The sequence below is a fragment of the Lepidochelys olivacea genome, assembly GCF_965140295.1.
Source record: "Lepidochelys olivacea isolate rLepOli2 genome assembly, chromosome: 11".
NCBI classification, from domain to species: domain Eukaryota; kingdom Metazoa; phylum Chordata; order Testudines; family Cheloniidae; genus Lepidochelys; species Lepidochelys olivacea.
The window spans coordinates 18,651,836-18,665,788 of NC_140421.1; the positions used below are offsets into that span (position 1 = coordinate 18,651,836).

Sequence of the window (13,953 nt, forward strand, 5' to 3'; positions counted from 1 at the left end):
TAAAGGTCTAGCCAGGAGCTGTTCACTTGCACTGGTTTTGTTTTCCAGGAATGAATGGGGAGACTGTCACAACAGCACAAACCCTAAGCAGTTTATAGATAATAACCTGGCAGTTAGATTTGTAATATATTCAAGCTTCCCTAGGGCTAGTTTTACCCAGCTTTGGGAACAGTCTCATCCATGGTTTTACATTTTAGTGCACACATATGGAAGTCTTTCCACTCCCTTCCCTCTACTTCCTCACCATTCATGAACTTCACTCTATATCCAACCAACAATGGCCAGATTTTAGACAGAGGTACTACATGACTGTCTCTTGGCAGGGGCACATAAAACCACCTTCACAATGCTCCCAGCAGTTCATAGTGGGCCAGAGTTCAGCTGCCCACGTGTGACAATCCCCAGGGTACAGCCTAAAGTGCTGTATTTCCTCAGCTCAGCAGTCTGCAGTGCCTTTTACACTGCTTTATTGTGAACAGCCACTAGTCCTGGTCCTACTCATACACAGCCACTAGCATGTAAAATCACTCCCAGCTGAATACATGAATGCTCTCCCAACCACTCCTGAATTACATACAGAGTAGCACCTACAAATTCTTAGTCCCAGTCTTGTTCCCCAGAAATGTGCATCTCGCACTGCTCCATATTCTCCTGGTCAAGCAAGCTCATTGATAGTCCAGCATTCCAATATTGGGAAATGATTAGGCATAAGCCCTACTTAACTCATGATATTGTGGAAATTGTGGATCCTGCAACATTAGGCTTCCACTGCAGTTTGGACAAGGGCAGACCCGCTGTGCACAGGGCTGACAATGGGAGCCCAGCCATCCCTGAGCTGAGAAAAGGAACCCTTGCTCTCAGGCCCAGGCAGCCAACAGCAGAAAATCACAGAAAAGTAATAATGGACCTCATTAACACAAATAATAAGGTCCATTGTTTCTTTTTCACTGTTTTCCATGGCTTCTCTGCAACTCATCTGAAATTTTTGAACAATCATCCCATGATTCAAGTAGTACCTTAATTATACACCAGGTTTGTATTCTCAAGTAGAGGTTCCCCAACACTTAATCCAAACAAGTCTCTTCCCCTAAGATGCAACAGTTCATAGGCTAGATTTCCTTTTCAGCCAGGCACCTCTCCCCCAATTCAATGTTCTTCAGGTATTCGTTGATGCCGTGAGCAGAGAGATTGGACGAGGAGAGAAAAGGGTTGTGTGAAAGTCATGGTCTCTCATTTTTGTACCTTCCTCTCTTTGAGGATTACCACCCCTCACCGGGGTGTGGATGAACAGTCCCTGGTGTACATGAGATTTGAATGGTCTCTGGGATGAAATGTAAATTTCTTGTTTACACCTTCCCTCCCTACTGCTGAATGGACCGTTAAGCAGGTAATGACCCCATAGCACCTTGCTGGCATGCTAATATGTCTATCTCTGAGAAATTGGTTTGTAGGCATTACCCAGAACTAGAACATATTTCAGTAACAATCATATAGAAAAATCTCATAATTTTACATGGCAGTGTTGTTACACACATTTCAACGGGATAATAATATTCAGCAGATTATGAGTTTTCAAATGATACCTCAAAAGGCATGCTTTGTACAAAATGTATCAAACATATAAAAGTGATGAACAGGATGTCACAACATGTCACTGCTCTACTTCATCACCAGACTGACCCAGCCCAAAGGCTCATTTTAAACAGTAGATTTTCTAACTCAACATTGCATTTAGCATACAACCTCTCCTTCCCCACCTCATCCCTTATTTAAAATACTTTAGCAGCCTCAGAAAATTGTTCCTATAACTAAGATGCGCAGTTATCTGTTAGTCACAATTCAATGTATTTTTCAAAATTAGTACAGAGAACAAAAAACGCACCAGCATGAACTTGCTGGCAGAGTCATCAATTATAATTATTTGCTACGTACCAACAATGTTGATTTCAGAAGAAAAAATAGCCAGAGATAGTAACTATAAAATGACTTATGTCTTCAGCAACCTCAACCTGCCACTAGGAAAGAGGATGTGTTTCCCCTCGAGTTGCTGACAGTAGCACTAAATCTTCACAAGAAGATTTTCTTTTATCACTTGTTGCCTCCCCAACAGTTAAAAACAAACAATACCTTGCATTTCTTGTTATAGAACTGCCTAAGCCACACATGGGTGAGTCAAAATAGGTTCCACTAATTGTCTTATGCTTTGGCTTGTTTAGGAAAAGTGGTTGAATTTAAGTCTGGTTTAGCTAGTAACCAACCTAAATGCAACCACTTTTCCTAGTTTGGCAATCATTTTAGTGTCTGCACCTGATTATTGAATGCAGCTCTATTTAATGAGCTGGCATACAAGTAGGCCACAAATACACTCATACCTTGTAAACACTTCCCAGGGATACGAAAACGATATCCAGGGTCTCTGCGATGCACCAAATGAAGTCCTGCAACACCTTGAAGTCACCCACTCAGACAGATGTAGAAGGGTTCACTGCTTCATCAGGGGAGGATGGAGAGATTGCATTAGAGACTAGTATTTTTTACCCTTTGCAGGTGATATCCTCCTTCCTCAGTTTCCTCTTCTACAGTATTTGAGTCTACATTACTTGGCCTAATCTGTGTCTCTTGTGGGGGGATCCAGCTCTGGAGACAGTAGGTGATGCAGACCTTTTAGAGCAGGGATGGGCAAACTTTTTGGCCCAAGGGCCACATCGGGGTGCAAAACTGTATGGAGCTCACAGGGCCTGCCAGCAGCCCCGACCCTGAACTCATGCCACGTGGATGAGCTGGCAGCTCTGCCCCTGCCCCTGCTGCGCTGGATGGCAGGGCAGCCCGGCCACACCCCTCCACACTGGGCAGCTGGGAACCCGGGGGATGGCTTTTAGCACACAGCTGAGCTGGGCCGCATGCAGCCTGTGGGTGGAGAACTGCTGGCTTAGAGAAAGATCCAAACATAGAGCATTGCTCTGAAGTATGTCCCTCTCCTAGACAGTGGAAGCGCCTGTCATTAACAGATGGACAGGGCTTGAATTCTGGAGATTTAGCTTCTGCCATAGTGCTATTGCCCCTTTACAAAGAGGAAGGGGATTGGGTCTAGCCTAAATGAAAATATCTAAGCAAAATTTTTTTTCAGGTTTTTATTAGCTAACGGGCAATAACTAAGGCTAAGATTTAGTCATGGGTATTTTTAGTAAAAGTAATGGACAGATCACAGGGCAATAAGCAAAAATTCACGGCCCTGTGACCCGTCCATGACTTGTATTATAAAGCCCTGACTAAATCTAGGGTGTTCTGGGGGCGCCACTAGCTCTGGGAAGGTGTATGGGGGCCTCTGGGGCACCTGCTGGTGCTCGTGGGAGGGCTCTGGAGAGCCCGCTGGTGCTTGGGGGGTTGCTCCGGGGCACCTGCTGGTGCTTGTGGGAGGGCTCTGGAGAGCCCGCTGGTGCTTGGGGGGTTGCTCCGGGGTACCTGCTGGTGCTCGTGGGAGGGCTCTGGAGAGCCCGCTGGTGCTTGGGGGGTTGCTCCAGGGCACCCGCTGGTGCTCGTGGGAGGGCTCTGGAGAGCCCGCTGGTGCTTGGGGGGTTGCTCCAGGGCACCCGCTGGTGCTCGTGGGAGGGCTCTGGAGAGCCCGCTGGTGCTTGGGGGGTTGCTCCAGGGCACCCGCTGGTGCCCTGGGATGCCCGCTGATACTTTGGAGGAGGGGACTCCAGGGAGCCTGTTGTTGCTGAGGTGGGTGGCCCAGAACCACTGCTGCCACTGCTGGATGGGGGGGGCAGCCTGGGACGACCACTGTTGCTGGGGGTGTCAGTGGGGCTGGCCTCGGGGCCGCCCGAGCTGCTCTGGCAGCCCTGGGGTCAGGTACACCAGCAGGCTGCAGAAGTCACGGAGGTCCTGGGAAGTCACGGAATCCGTGACCTCTGTGATAGACTTGCAGCCTAAGCACTAGCTACTTAACTATAACAACTAACTACTAATTAGCTAACACTTGCCAGTGCGTGGAGAAGATGGACACTGCAGGGGCTCTTTTTTTGCTGCCACTGCTGGTAAGAAAGAATTGAGGGATGGTTGGGCCTGCTCATCCCTTTATGCTCTGGGAAGGGGTGTGTGAAAGCACATGTAGGGCACAGGCGTGCCTGCAACTGACAATGCTGGCCAAAAGAATCAAATCTTATGGGGTACATGCCTGGGGTCCATGCTCATCAAGAGTGGAATCCATGCAAACAATCACTAGAAGAAGCATATTGTTACATCATCATCAAAATATAATGGAAGAAGGGAATAAGTAAGGGCAGCTGAACTTGCAAAAAATATATCCTGTTTTCATGCAAATATCTTAGTTCAGAGTTTCTCAAATGTGGCCACCAGCAGATTTTTTTGAGGTCATGACAGCCTCCAAAACGCCCCAACAATCGCTGAGATGTTAAGTATTAAAGTTACCTTATAAACCCCATAAATCATAATGTATACTCATTCCCTTCTAAATATTACGGTATGGTACAGTGCAGGCAGAGCTGAACTACATAGGTGTGGTATTCTTTCAAGTCACAAAGCGTATTCATTGGCTAATCACTATGTTTACATCTCATGCCACTATAGCTCCGTAAGCAGCTACTGGCCAATGTCATCATCAGCAAGATCACTACGTGGTGTTTGGGTAGGTTGACACTGTTCATGGCAGAAAGTGAAAGAGTTAAAAATGCAAACGGATATCAGAAAAGTTTTTCAAAATATCAGTGCCAGAAAAGGACCTTGTATATGATACAGAGATGGTCTCAGAAGAGCCACATGCTGCTAAGAAAAGCAGAACATGGAAGGAAGAAAAACAAACATTTCAGGACCAGTGTGAAACGCAGCTGTTTGTGTTTCTGAAGCCATCTGATTCAATTTCCGAGCAAGTTGCAGTGTGCGCTTTTTGTAAGAAAGAAATTAATCAAATTAAAATTTATGCAATGCAACGTCATTATAGCACTCATGCAGGGAAAGTTGAACAGAATGACCATGGTGAGTTTCACAGACGCAAGCTGTTAAATGATTAAAAAAACGAGCTCAAAAGACAACAGTGAGGGCTCAGAGATTTTTTTTAATAAAGTGGATTAGATAAGGGTGGCTACTTTTAAAGTTGCACTACTTTTAGGGAAAGCAAGAAAACCATTCAGCGACGGAGAACTCGAAGAAAAGTGTTCTGGCCGTACAACCAGAAAATACGCGTCAGAGATATACTACTGAGCAACAACATGTGATGGAGGAGCACAAGCGATCTGCTGAATTTTCTAGAAAAAGAAATAGCTAAAAAAAAGTCACAGTGAGCCCTTTCTACAACCTTTGCTCCTATGATAGCTTTGTCACAAGGAATCCCAAGGTAATTGTATGCGTTCGCATTTTTGACTGTGATTGCCATTGTTTGTCTGAAGGTGTTTTATATCAGGTGAGCCTCAGTGATTGGCCAACTGGCAAACCCATTTTTGAATGTGTTCAGGCAAGAATGGAATAGTGCCGTGTTAGCTTTGACAGTCTGTGCGGCTTGACAGCTGATGGGGCAGCGGCTCTGCAAGGCGCAAAAATAGGGGAGCTGAACTCAGAAACGTTTTGTTTCACGGTTTAGCCCACCAAGAAGTACTTGCCAGCAAGGCTGCAATGAAAAGTATGGATGAGATTGAATCTGTAGTGAAAAAGTACATCAATGCCTGCGGTGTCAATAAGGGGAGATTTGCAACTCGGTGCAAAATGGGCTGAGAGACACATAACGTGCTTCTGAATTACAACCTGGTCTGCTGGCTTAGTTTTAATGACAGAGGCTGTTTGAGCTGCGGGAAGAGCTTGTTGAGGCTTTGAACACAGTTTTACCAGAACTATCCCAAAAGCTACAAAATCCAGAAGTACATAATTTTTTTGCTATTTTTGAAAGAGTTTTTACCAAAGCTTGCTTCCTTGAACTGGAGTTTCAGAAACCTCACCTAATGATATTTGATAGAACTGAAGTAATTAATACATTCAGAATGACTATCACTGACATCATCCAGCACCTACAGGAGGAACAGGACTCTACAGTTTTTTATCAGCTTAGTCAGTTTCTCAGCTGTCAAGATGAGAATGTGCAGTGAAAGGTCAGCTTAGCTGTAACTGAATACCTGAGTATCCTCTTGGAGGCTCTTGAAAATTGTTTCAGGAAAACTTTTTCCATCAGTACACCTTTGTGACCGACCCACTCAGCAATTCTGGTTCACCTTTTTTGGCTGCAAACAAAATAACTGCCTAGCAAGACAGATCAACTTCCTTCGACACTCTCAAGTACCTCATGCTGCAAATGCGCAATGATGCAAGAATGCAAACATATTTCAGTCAGTCCAGTGTTACAGTACTGGAGGTCTGGAGTAATGTATACCTGTTTGAGGACACCTACAAGCAGAGTTGCTTTTCTTTTCTTGTCCTTGTTTTCTACTATTGTGCTGTGTGAGAGGGCATTTGGTGAACTGCATTTTCTGAAAGAACACATACTGAAACTGCTCACTGATGCTAACCTGGAAACTTCCCTTCTAGTTTCACAGAAGACCTGGGATTCTTCAGACTTTCCATTCAAAGAGCTCCTGAACTTTTGCACATAGTCAGATCCAACCCAGAACTTTACTAAAGTACAATGTAAGAGGATTCTGTTTGTTGTCACTATCATCATTATTATTACTGAATTGGATTGATTTTTTTGCCTACACTTATGTAAGAGAGAAATTTTGGACATATTTGGAGACATGTTTTTAATTATTATTTGGACTTTTATTATGAAAAAGGATTTCTAAATTTAGTTCAGAATTGTACAGACATTGTTTCTCTTGTGTTTAGGTTCAGTAAAGAATATAGACAACTGTACATTATTTTTATTAATTAGTCTTCAAAAAATCCTACATAAATAAATTACAATGATTTGGACATGTGTATGTGCATATGAATTTGTTTTTTTCTACATTTAATTAAGTATTTTAGGAAAAAATCATCAGAGCGGCCACCAGCAAGAGTTGGTAGCCACCAAAAAATTTGTTGCGACAACCCCTGAAGTTAATAAAAAACCCACAGAAATAATTTTTTTTATATTCTAAAAGTAATTTTTAAAAAGTTTTCTGAGAGGCATCAAGGATACTTTACCAGCTAATTTTACTTGCTTAAAGAGAAAACAACTAAGAAGAGGTGATTAACCAGTATGTGAAATACCCCGCTGCCATAGTGAGCTAACTTTGGATGTTACCCTTCCAAATTCAAGTAACAAGACTGTGATCACAGTGAGAGAAAGATACACATAGCTGTCAGCATGAGCTATGCAAATGAGAATATGTTCTGGAGGTACTGAGAACGCAAATTTTATTTTATCTAATACAAAACAAGCTCCTACAGGAAATACAGTGTTCTCTGTCACATGTGTGTTCAATTCAGCTTCAGGTTCAGTTGGATTCAGTCATATTTTGAAACATTGACCATCTAATGTACTATGCAGCCCATGAAAAGAGCAGTCAGTACATTTGTTTTGAAAAATGAAATAGAAATGCAGTTAGCATAATAACCTTCAAATAATTCTGACAATTAAACCGTTGCCACTTCTCTTTTATTCTATCTGAAATGTAGCCAAAATAATTGCTGAAAATAAACCCAATCCAAACTCAATTCCCGAACAATGACACACACAGTTATCAGTCTAGGTATTCATATGTCAGCTATCACTTTAGTATCAGAACATTTCCCAAGTACTGAAAAATAGAAATAGAAAAATAAAGAACTAAAAACCTTCGTCCCTTACTTCATTTAGGGTACATTTGCCTATTTCTGTATGTTAAAAACAATTTTAATGTTGGAACCAAAGATACCAAATAATTATTTAGGCAAAGACATCTTTACTGTAAGATGTTTGCCCCTAGTATGTCAGAACAATGCAAGGACAATAAAAATTCCAGTAAAGCCTCACCAGTTTCTGACAGGTGGAGTTACAAATAATCTAATTTGGAAACAGAAATAAAGTAGAACAAAATAGGTCCTATAACATATACTGAAACAACATTAAGTTTCTGACTTATGACAACAAAACCCAGGATATAGAGTTTTAAAGCTACTGATCCATCTAGTGAAGAAACTGTCATGGTACATGATGACAATATGATGTTGTGTTGTTCTGACACCCCAGAAATACTGAAACAATTATAAAATAGAATGGTCACTTCTTTCCCTAACCTTGGTTTTAACTGAGTAAGATTTATCAGAAGTTACTCTATTAAAAGAATTAGACTGTAAAGATTCAGAATTCTGCATCAATGCCCAACCAAAACCCATGCACATACATGATAGTTCTGAAATACTAAACTAAACACATTTGCATTTCACATCAGTAGTATATGATGCTATATCCTACTCACATCTTTACAAAAAATTTTGTGATATCAGATCCATATTTTGAAGCTAAAGAATGTCTTTTCATCTGGCTTCTTTCCTTGGCTTGTTTAGCAGTTCTCTGAAAAGAAAGATGTGTCTGTGTATATTAAAAATTACTTAGCAACAGTATTCTACATTTGAGTTTACCTTGATTGTTAAAGAATTGGGGTCTCATATTAGATCAAACGTGTTGTACTACTTATCACATTATCTAAAATATAGATGCTTGTAACAGGGTGACAACTTCCAAGTTCTTGTTGAACTAAAGTCTTCCAATTTGGCACACTCATTTCTTTATGAAGTACTGAGTACAGGAGAAAGATCAAATTTGAACATTGATTTTTCTATTAGATATTACAAGAAGAACATCAGTCTTACTTATTGGAGTAAAACTCTTCATGTGTTTTTTTAAAACTAGAATCTTGAAGTCTGATATACTTGTTAATTGATTGATTACAGAAAAAAAAAACATATTTGGGCTTTGCTATTTCTACTATAAGTCACCAAAATGTCAGTCTATTTATAAAAGTGTTACATTAATTTCTTCTGCAAGGCGCTCATATGGTAGAATGAGGCAACCAATTTGGAGAAATGATGATAATTTAAATTCACAAGTTCTATTTAAGGGATTTTAGACAGCTAACTGTTGAAGGTGACTATTGAAGTATGTTGCAGGCCCTGATGTTCATAACCCTGTCCACCAGAAGGGTGCATTGCCGTCAACTAGTACTTAATATTTAGCAGTCAGGTAGCACTGTACATCGATGCTGTGCAAATAAATGTTCTTATAGGGAGTTTTGTGAGGACTGATAACATGTATTATTTCTTTCCCAACATGGATAAACAGACATAGACAAATGGCTAGCACCAAGTCACACGGCAAGTCAGTGGGAGAGCCAGGATTAGAACACCGTAATATATGGCTCCAAGGGGGATTAGAGAATCACTTTACATACATCTTATGTTTTTAAAGTGGATCTATGCCTGTATCTTACTTCTTATTCATAGTTCACCGGCATTAGTGGAAGAGACTCATTTATCTTAAAAGGCAGCATCTTTTAAAGCTTTTTCTAAAATTACTACCATTTGATGGTTATTTACTTACCTGTGCAAAATAAGTTTGATAGTCCTAGTCCAATTCTTAGTATACAAGTGTCTACATTAAAAACACCACTGCAATTGGCAGTAACAAACATCCTTATTGTCTTTCTCAACAGTGGTGCCAAAAATGAAACAGGTTGCTTTGAAGTTTACTAACATTACATTATTACATGATCCTTTCATCCCCACTGATACTCTCCTCCCTTCAGGTTATGTAGAACTGAGACATGTTAACAACACAGCATGCAGAAGCTTCCAATGGTGTTATTCATTCTGTACACAAACAATGAGAAATATCCTATCTGGTAATTTTCTGCTAGCAGCTTCTCTCCTCGTTCATAACAAATGGATAATGTCTTCCATTGGTGGACTTTGCAGGTAGTCCAGTGTTGTTGCTAGAGGCTCGAGGACTAAGCTCAACTCTTCAGTTCAAGTCACCAGCAGAGTTCTTCCAAAATTTTAGCCACACTTCAGCAACTGATTATTAGCACTAGGGCAACAACTTGCAGTGATACCAACTAACTTTAAGGTAATTATATGCTTAAGTCTCCTTTCAGAGAATTTTTTCAATTTATTACAAATTGTATTGCAGTAATTTATCAATCAGGGTGGGCTGAATGAGGAGAGAAGTTGTATCGGAAAGAAAATGATCAGGTAAGAAATTTCTCATTCTGTTACAGAGCTTCTCTCCTCGTTCAAAATAACTGGGAATTAGTGAGCAGTGAATCACAGACTTACAGAGAGGAAGGATAAGCAGAATTATTATTATTACTGGAGAACAACAGGCAGAAATAGACATACTCCCCATTACAAGAGCTTTGTAATTTAAGGAATTATTTCGGAACCAACCCACTAGCACTTTCCTACCAAAGGATGCCTCTGTAGAAGACTGGAAATTCTGTTGCAATCTTCTTAGGATGGGGGTTCACACACTTTCTTCCTATGATACCACAAAGGACCTTGTAGAGGAAGCCTTGATTCCCTCACTCTATGGTTTCCCAGATGCCTAGCATGCTAACTGGTGCAGGATTTTCACATCTTGCTTGCAGCATCTTTGAGGTTCTAAGGCCTTGGCATTTTGTATAGGATGAGATGAACAGGGAACAACTCGTGTGTGGACTTTATATGTTGGAGATTCTGAAATCTGTATGGTATCCTCACTCTTATGGCCTATGAGATCTTTTGGAAGGGAGTCCCCATCTGAAAAGGTGACTGTTTTTTTCACTCGGGGTTAACTTAAGGGGGAAGTTAAGTTTTAGGAACTTAAGGTAGAGAGCGGTTGATGAAGTTGTGTGGGACATTCAGACTTTCTGTGTCTGGTGTGGATACAGGCTGCCTAACAAACTCTCCTAATGCTTTAATGTGGAGCCAACTCATGGAGAGGAAGAGGGACATAAAGAAACCACTTCTCGCCTTTCAGATTTTGGAAGACCGAGAGTCTGTGACTGAAAGCCAGACAGGCACAATTCCCATTACACTTGCCCAAGAAAGGGCTTCACAGAAATCACAGGTATCTCATCCCAGACATGCTGAACACGTGTCTCTTACAGTAATCATGATACAGAGCACTGTTAGATCCCCTGTATAAGTGGAGCGCCCAAGCAAACACACACTCATTGGTAGGAAGTCAAAGGAGAAATAATTTAAATCTGTATTTTTGTGTCATTGCTCACTAATAATACAGATTAATTCCTCATGAATGAATACGTGCTTTTGTCCTTTTGGGACCTGGAGCCTCTGGAGTTTGCAAGACTTGGCCCCGAGCAGGCTGTGAGGGGTCCTGGTCTCCTTGGAAATCTTCATGTTCCTGGTCATGCCTTCCACGGTGGAGTTACAGCTTTGGGTAGGGAGTGTGGCCCGAGCATGCCAGTCTGACTCAAAGCCCCTTGTCCTGCCAGAGCAAGGCCTGATGGCTTATGGCAGTAGAGCAGAGCTTGCTTTCTCAAACATGTAACCCTGGCAAAGGAAAGGTCAGTGGCTTGCAGCAGCAGGGAATAACTCACCCTCTGAGGCTCCTGAAAAACTGCCTATAAAACTCCTCAGACTTGGCTTGATGTTTGTAGGGCTTTTTTGCTGTCATAGTGGTGGTGGGGAGGGCAAAGGAGCTCACTAGAGGTACCGTTCCAGACAAACCCGTTTGTTAGAGACTCGGTTAGAGACTCAGTGGATTCCACAAGCTCAGGAGAATGAGCTGAAATGAAGTTGCTGTTCCATGCAAATGAATAAAAATTCAAGTTATAAAACAAAATGGTCAGGAGAAACTGAACTACCAGCTTGTTCCGCTGGTGGAGGAAGAAATTTTGGTGACCTGAGCTGAAGGGCAGGGCTTAATCTTGGAGCTTCCAGCAACAACAACACTGGACCATCTCTGAATTCAATAGATGTGAGGTATTACCCATTAGTGACAAATGAAGAGAGAAGCAGTGCAACAGAAAGAATTTCAGCTTCAGTCTCCACTGGTAAAAACCTAGCAACAACTTTCACATGCACTGAATGTACCATGTATATGCTGCTGCTGTACAACCCAGCACTGCACAACCTTGGAGCATGTATGCTGACTATAGTGGCACAGTCTGTTCCCAAACCCAAACTGGGAATTTTTGTAATGCTTTCTTTTTACTATTTATTTTACACTTAATACTGGGGAAAGTCTGTTACCCCTAAAGGAAGTCTGCATAGTCCAACCTGTTCAAATGTGGTTGCAAGATCACTTGCAGAGTACCTGCTGGTGTGACACCTTGAGTATATACCAGCAACCTCTAGGAAGCTGCACTTCAAGAAGCTACTAAAGGAGTGAAAAAGACAACTTAAATTAACATGATAACTATACTGAAATCCACCCATACCTCTTTATTGGGGGAAATCAGTGTCTAGCACTGAGGATATAGTATTTCAGGTGTAATATTTTTATTTTTGCAGATTATTGTTTGTAGTACCAGGAACCCTAGTAATGGACCACGACCCCACTGTGCTAGTCACTGTACACACATATTTTACTTTCTAAAGAACAGGATAACCAAATTACTTATTATTTTGACTATTCATAGCACATAGGTCTTTAGCACATAGTATTTTTTGTCCAACTTTTACGATCTTAATAGTATTATTTGCAAAGAAAACAAAAAAGAAAACTCCTAACCTTTGGATAAAAATTGGGGTTTTTATTGTGTTCCTGAAAACTTAAATTTACTACTCCCAACAGAGAGTGTATCTAAGGCTACCACTATAAATCAAACTAAGTAAGGGTTACTAATTATGATTACTACTGTTGATTATTATTGCCTTTGACAGTTCATTTTACTTATATTTGTAAAGAGCAATGAAACTTGTTTCATTCAGTCTATTTAGTGACCTGATCCTGTCATATTTTCCAATGTACTATGTTCACTGGTTGCAAGGTCAGCTGAGTTACAGGTTACACAGAAACAGGAAATATGGGTTGATGCTTTAAGGGGAGGTGATGAGAGGGCCAGGAACACCTCTGTACATCTTACATAACATCATCTGACTTCAGTGCGGCTCTACACAGGCACAAGGATGCACCCACCCAGATACAACTGTAGGATAATGTCCTTAGATGGAAGGCCCACTGATAGCTTTTTATTTTAAATTAGTCCAAAAAGATAGGAATAAATAAATTGTAAGTGTACATAACTGAAATTAACTGCATTAACTGATATTTAAATGAGCTCTGCCTTATATACTTCCCATGTTTAAACTCTGCAAGACTGCAGAAAGTATGACTGTAACTAGCTGCACGATAGAGATAAAAAATCTTTTATTTTAACGGTCATAAGTGTAAAATAATCAGGATGCTGTAAAATCCTAGTGCCTAAAATTACAAATATTACTTTCTAATCTATTTGTGCTGTTTGGCCTGGAACTCCTCCTCTGTTGAGAGCTAGCATGAAGATAAATAGTAGCATAGCCATGGTAGCACGGACCGTGGCAGTGGAGGCATAGCTTAGCCATGCCAAGTGCAAACTCATTTGAAACTGGTGTGTCTGTACTTGGCATGGCTAAGCCATTGCCACTCCCTGTGCTACTGTGGTTACACTACTATTTATACTGGCATCAGCTCAATGAGAGCTAGTGCAAGCACATATACGAGAGCAGGGGAATCATACTCCTCGCTCGCAGTGTAGACATAGCCTGAATTATCACTTACGCCTAAAGTATCCTATTAAGTCCTCCTCAAGAGGTAAAGAAAGAAGCAGCTTCTACTGTACCCGTTATGGAGAACTTATATAAAGTAATGCTTTCAGTAGTTTTATATCAAGAAGTTTCAACAAACAGGATTTGAACCCATTGCAGGTCATATCAGGGGATCAGGTGGGAACATATTATAGCATATATGTAGTGCTTATACACTTGAGCCGATATTCTGAACAGCAATTAGCAATTTTGGGAGCACAACTGAGACATTTATAAAAAAAGACTGGTTTTCAGCAA

The 13,953-nt window shown here is 41.1% G+C and overlaps 1 protein-coding gene across 2 annotated transcripts in view; it reads right to left on the reverse strand.

Moving 5' to 3' along the window:
- Positions 1-6,845: 6,845 nt before the first annotated feature.
- The window catches only part of ZRANB3 (zinc finger RANBP2-type containing 3), a 128,095-nt gene continuing 120,987 nt past the window's right edge, over positions 6,846-13,953 (reverse strand). For both annotated transcript variants that reach the window (XM_084642980.1, XM_084642979.1), the window contains exon 21: positions 6,846-8,479. In XM_084642980.1, coding sequence (XP_084499106.1) covers positions 8,381-8,479 — 99 coding nt within the window. In that variant the 3' untranslated portion in view covers positions 6,846-8,380. The remainder of the gene's footprint in view (positions 8,480-13,953) is intronic.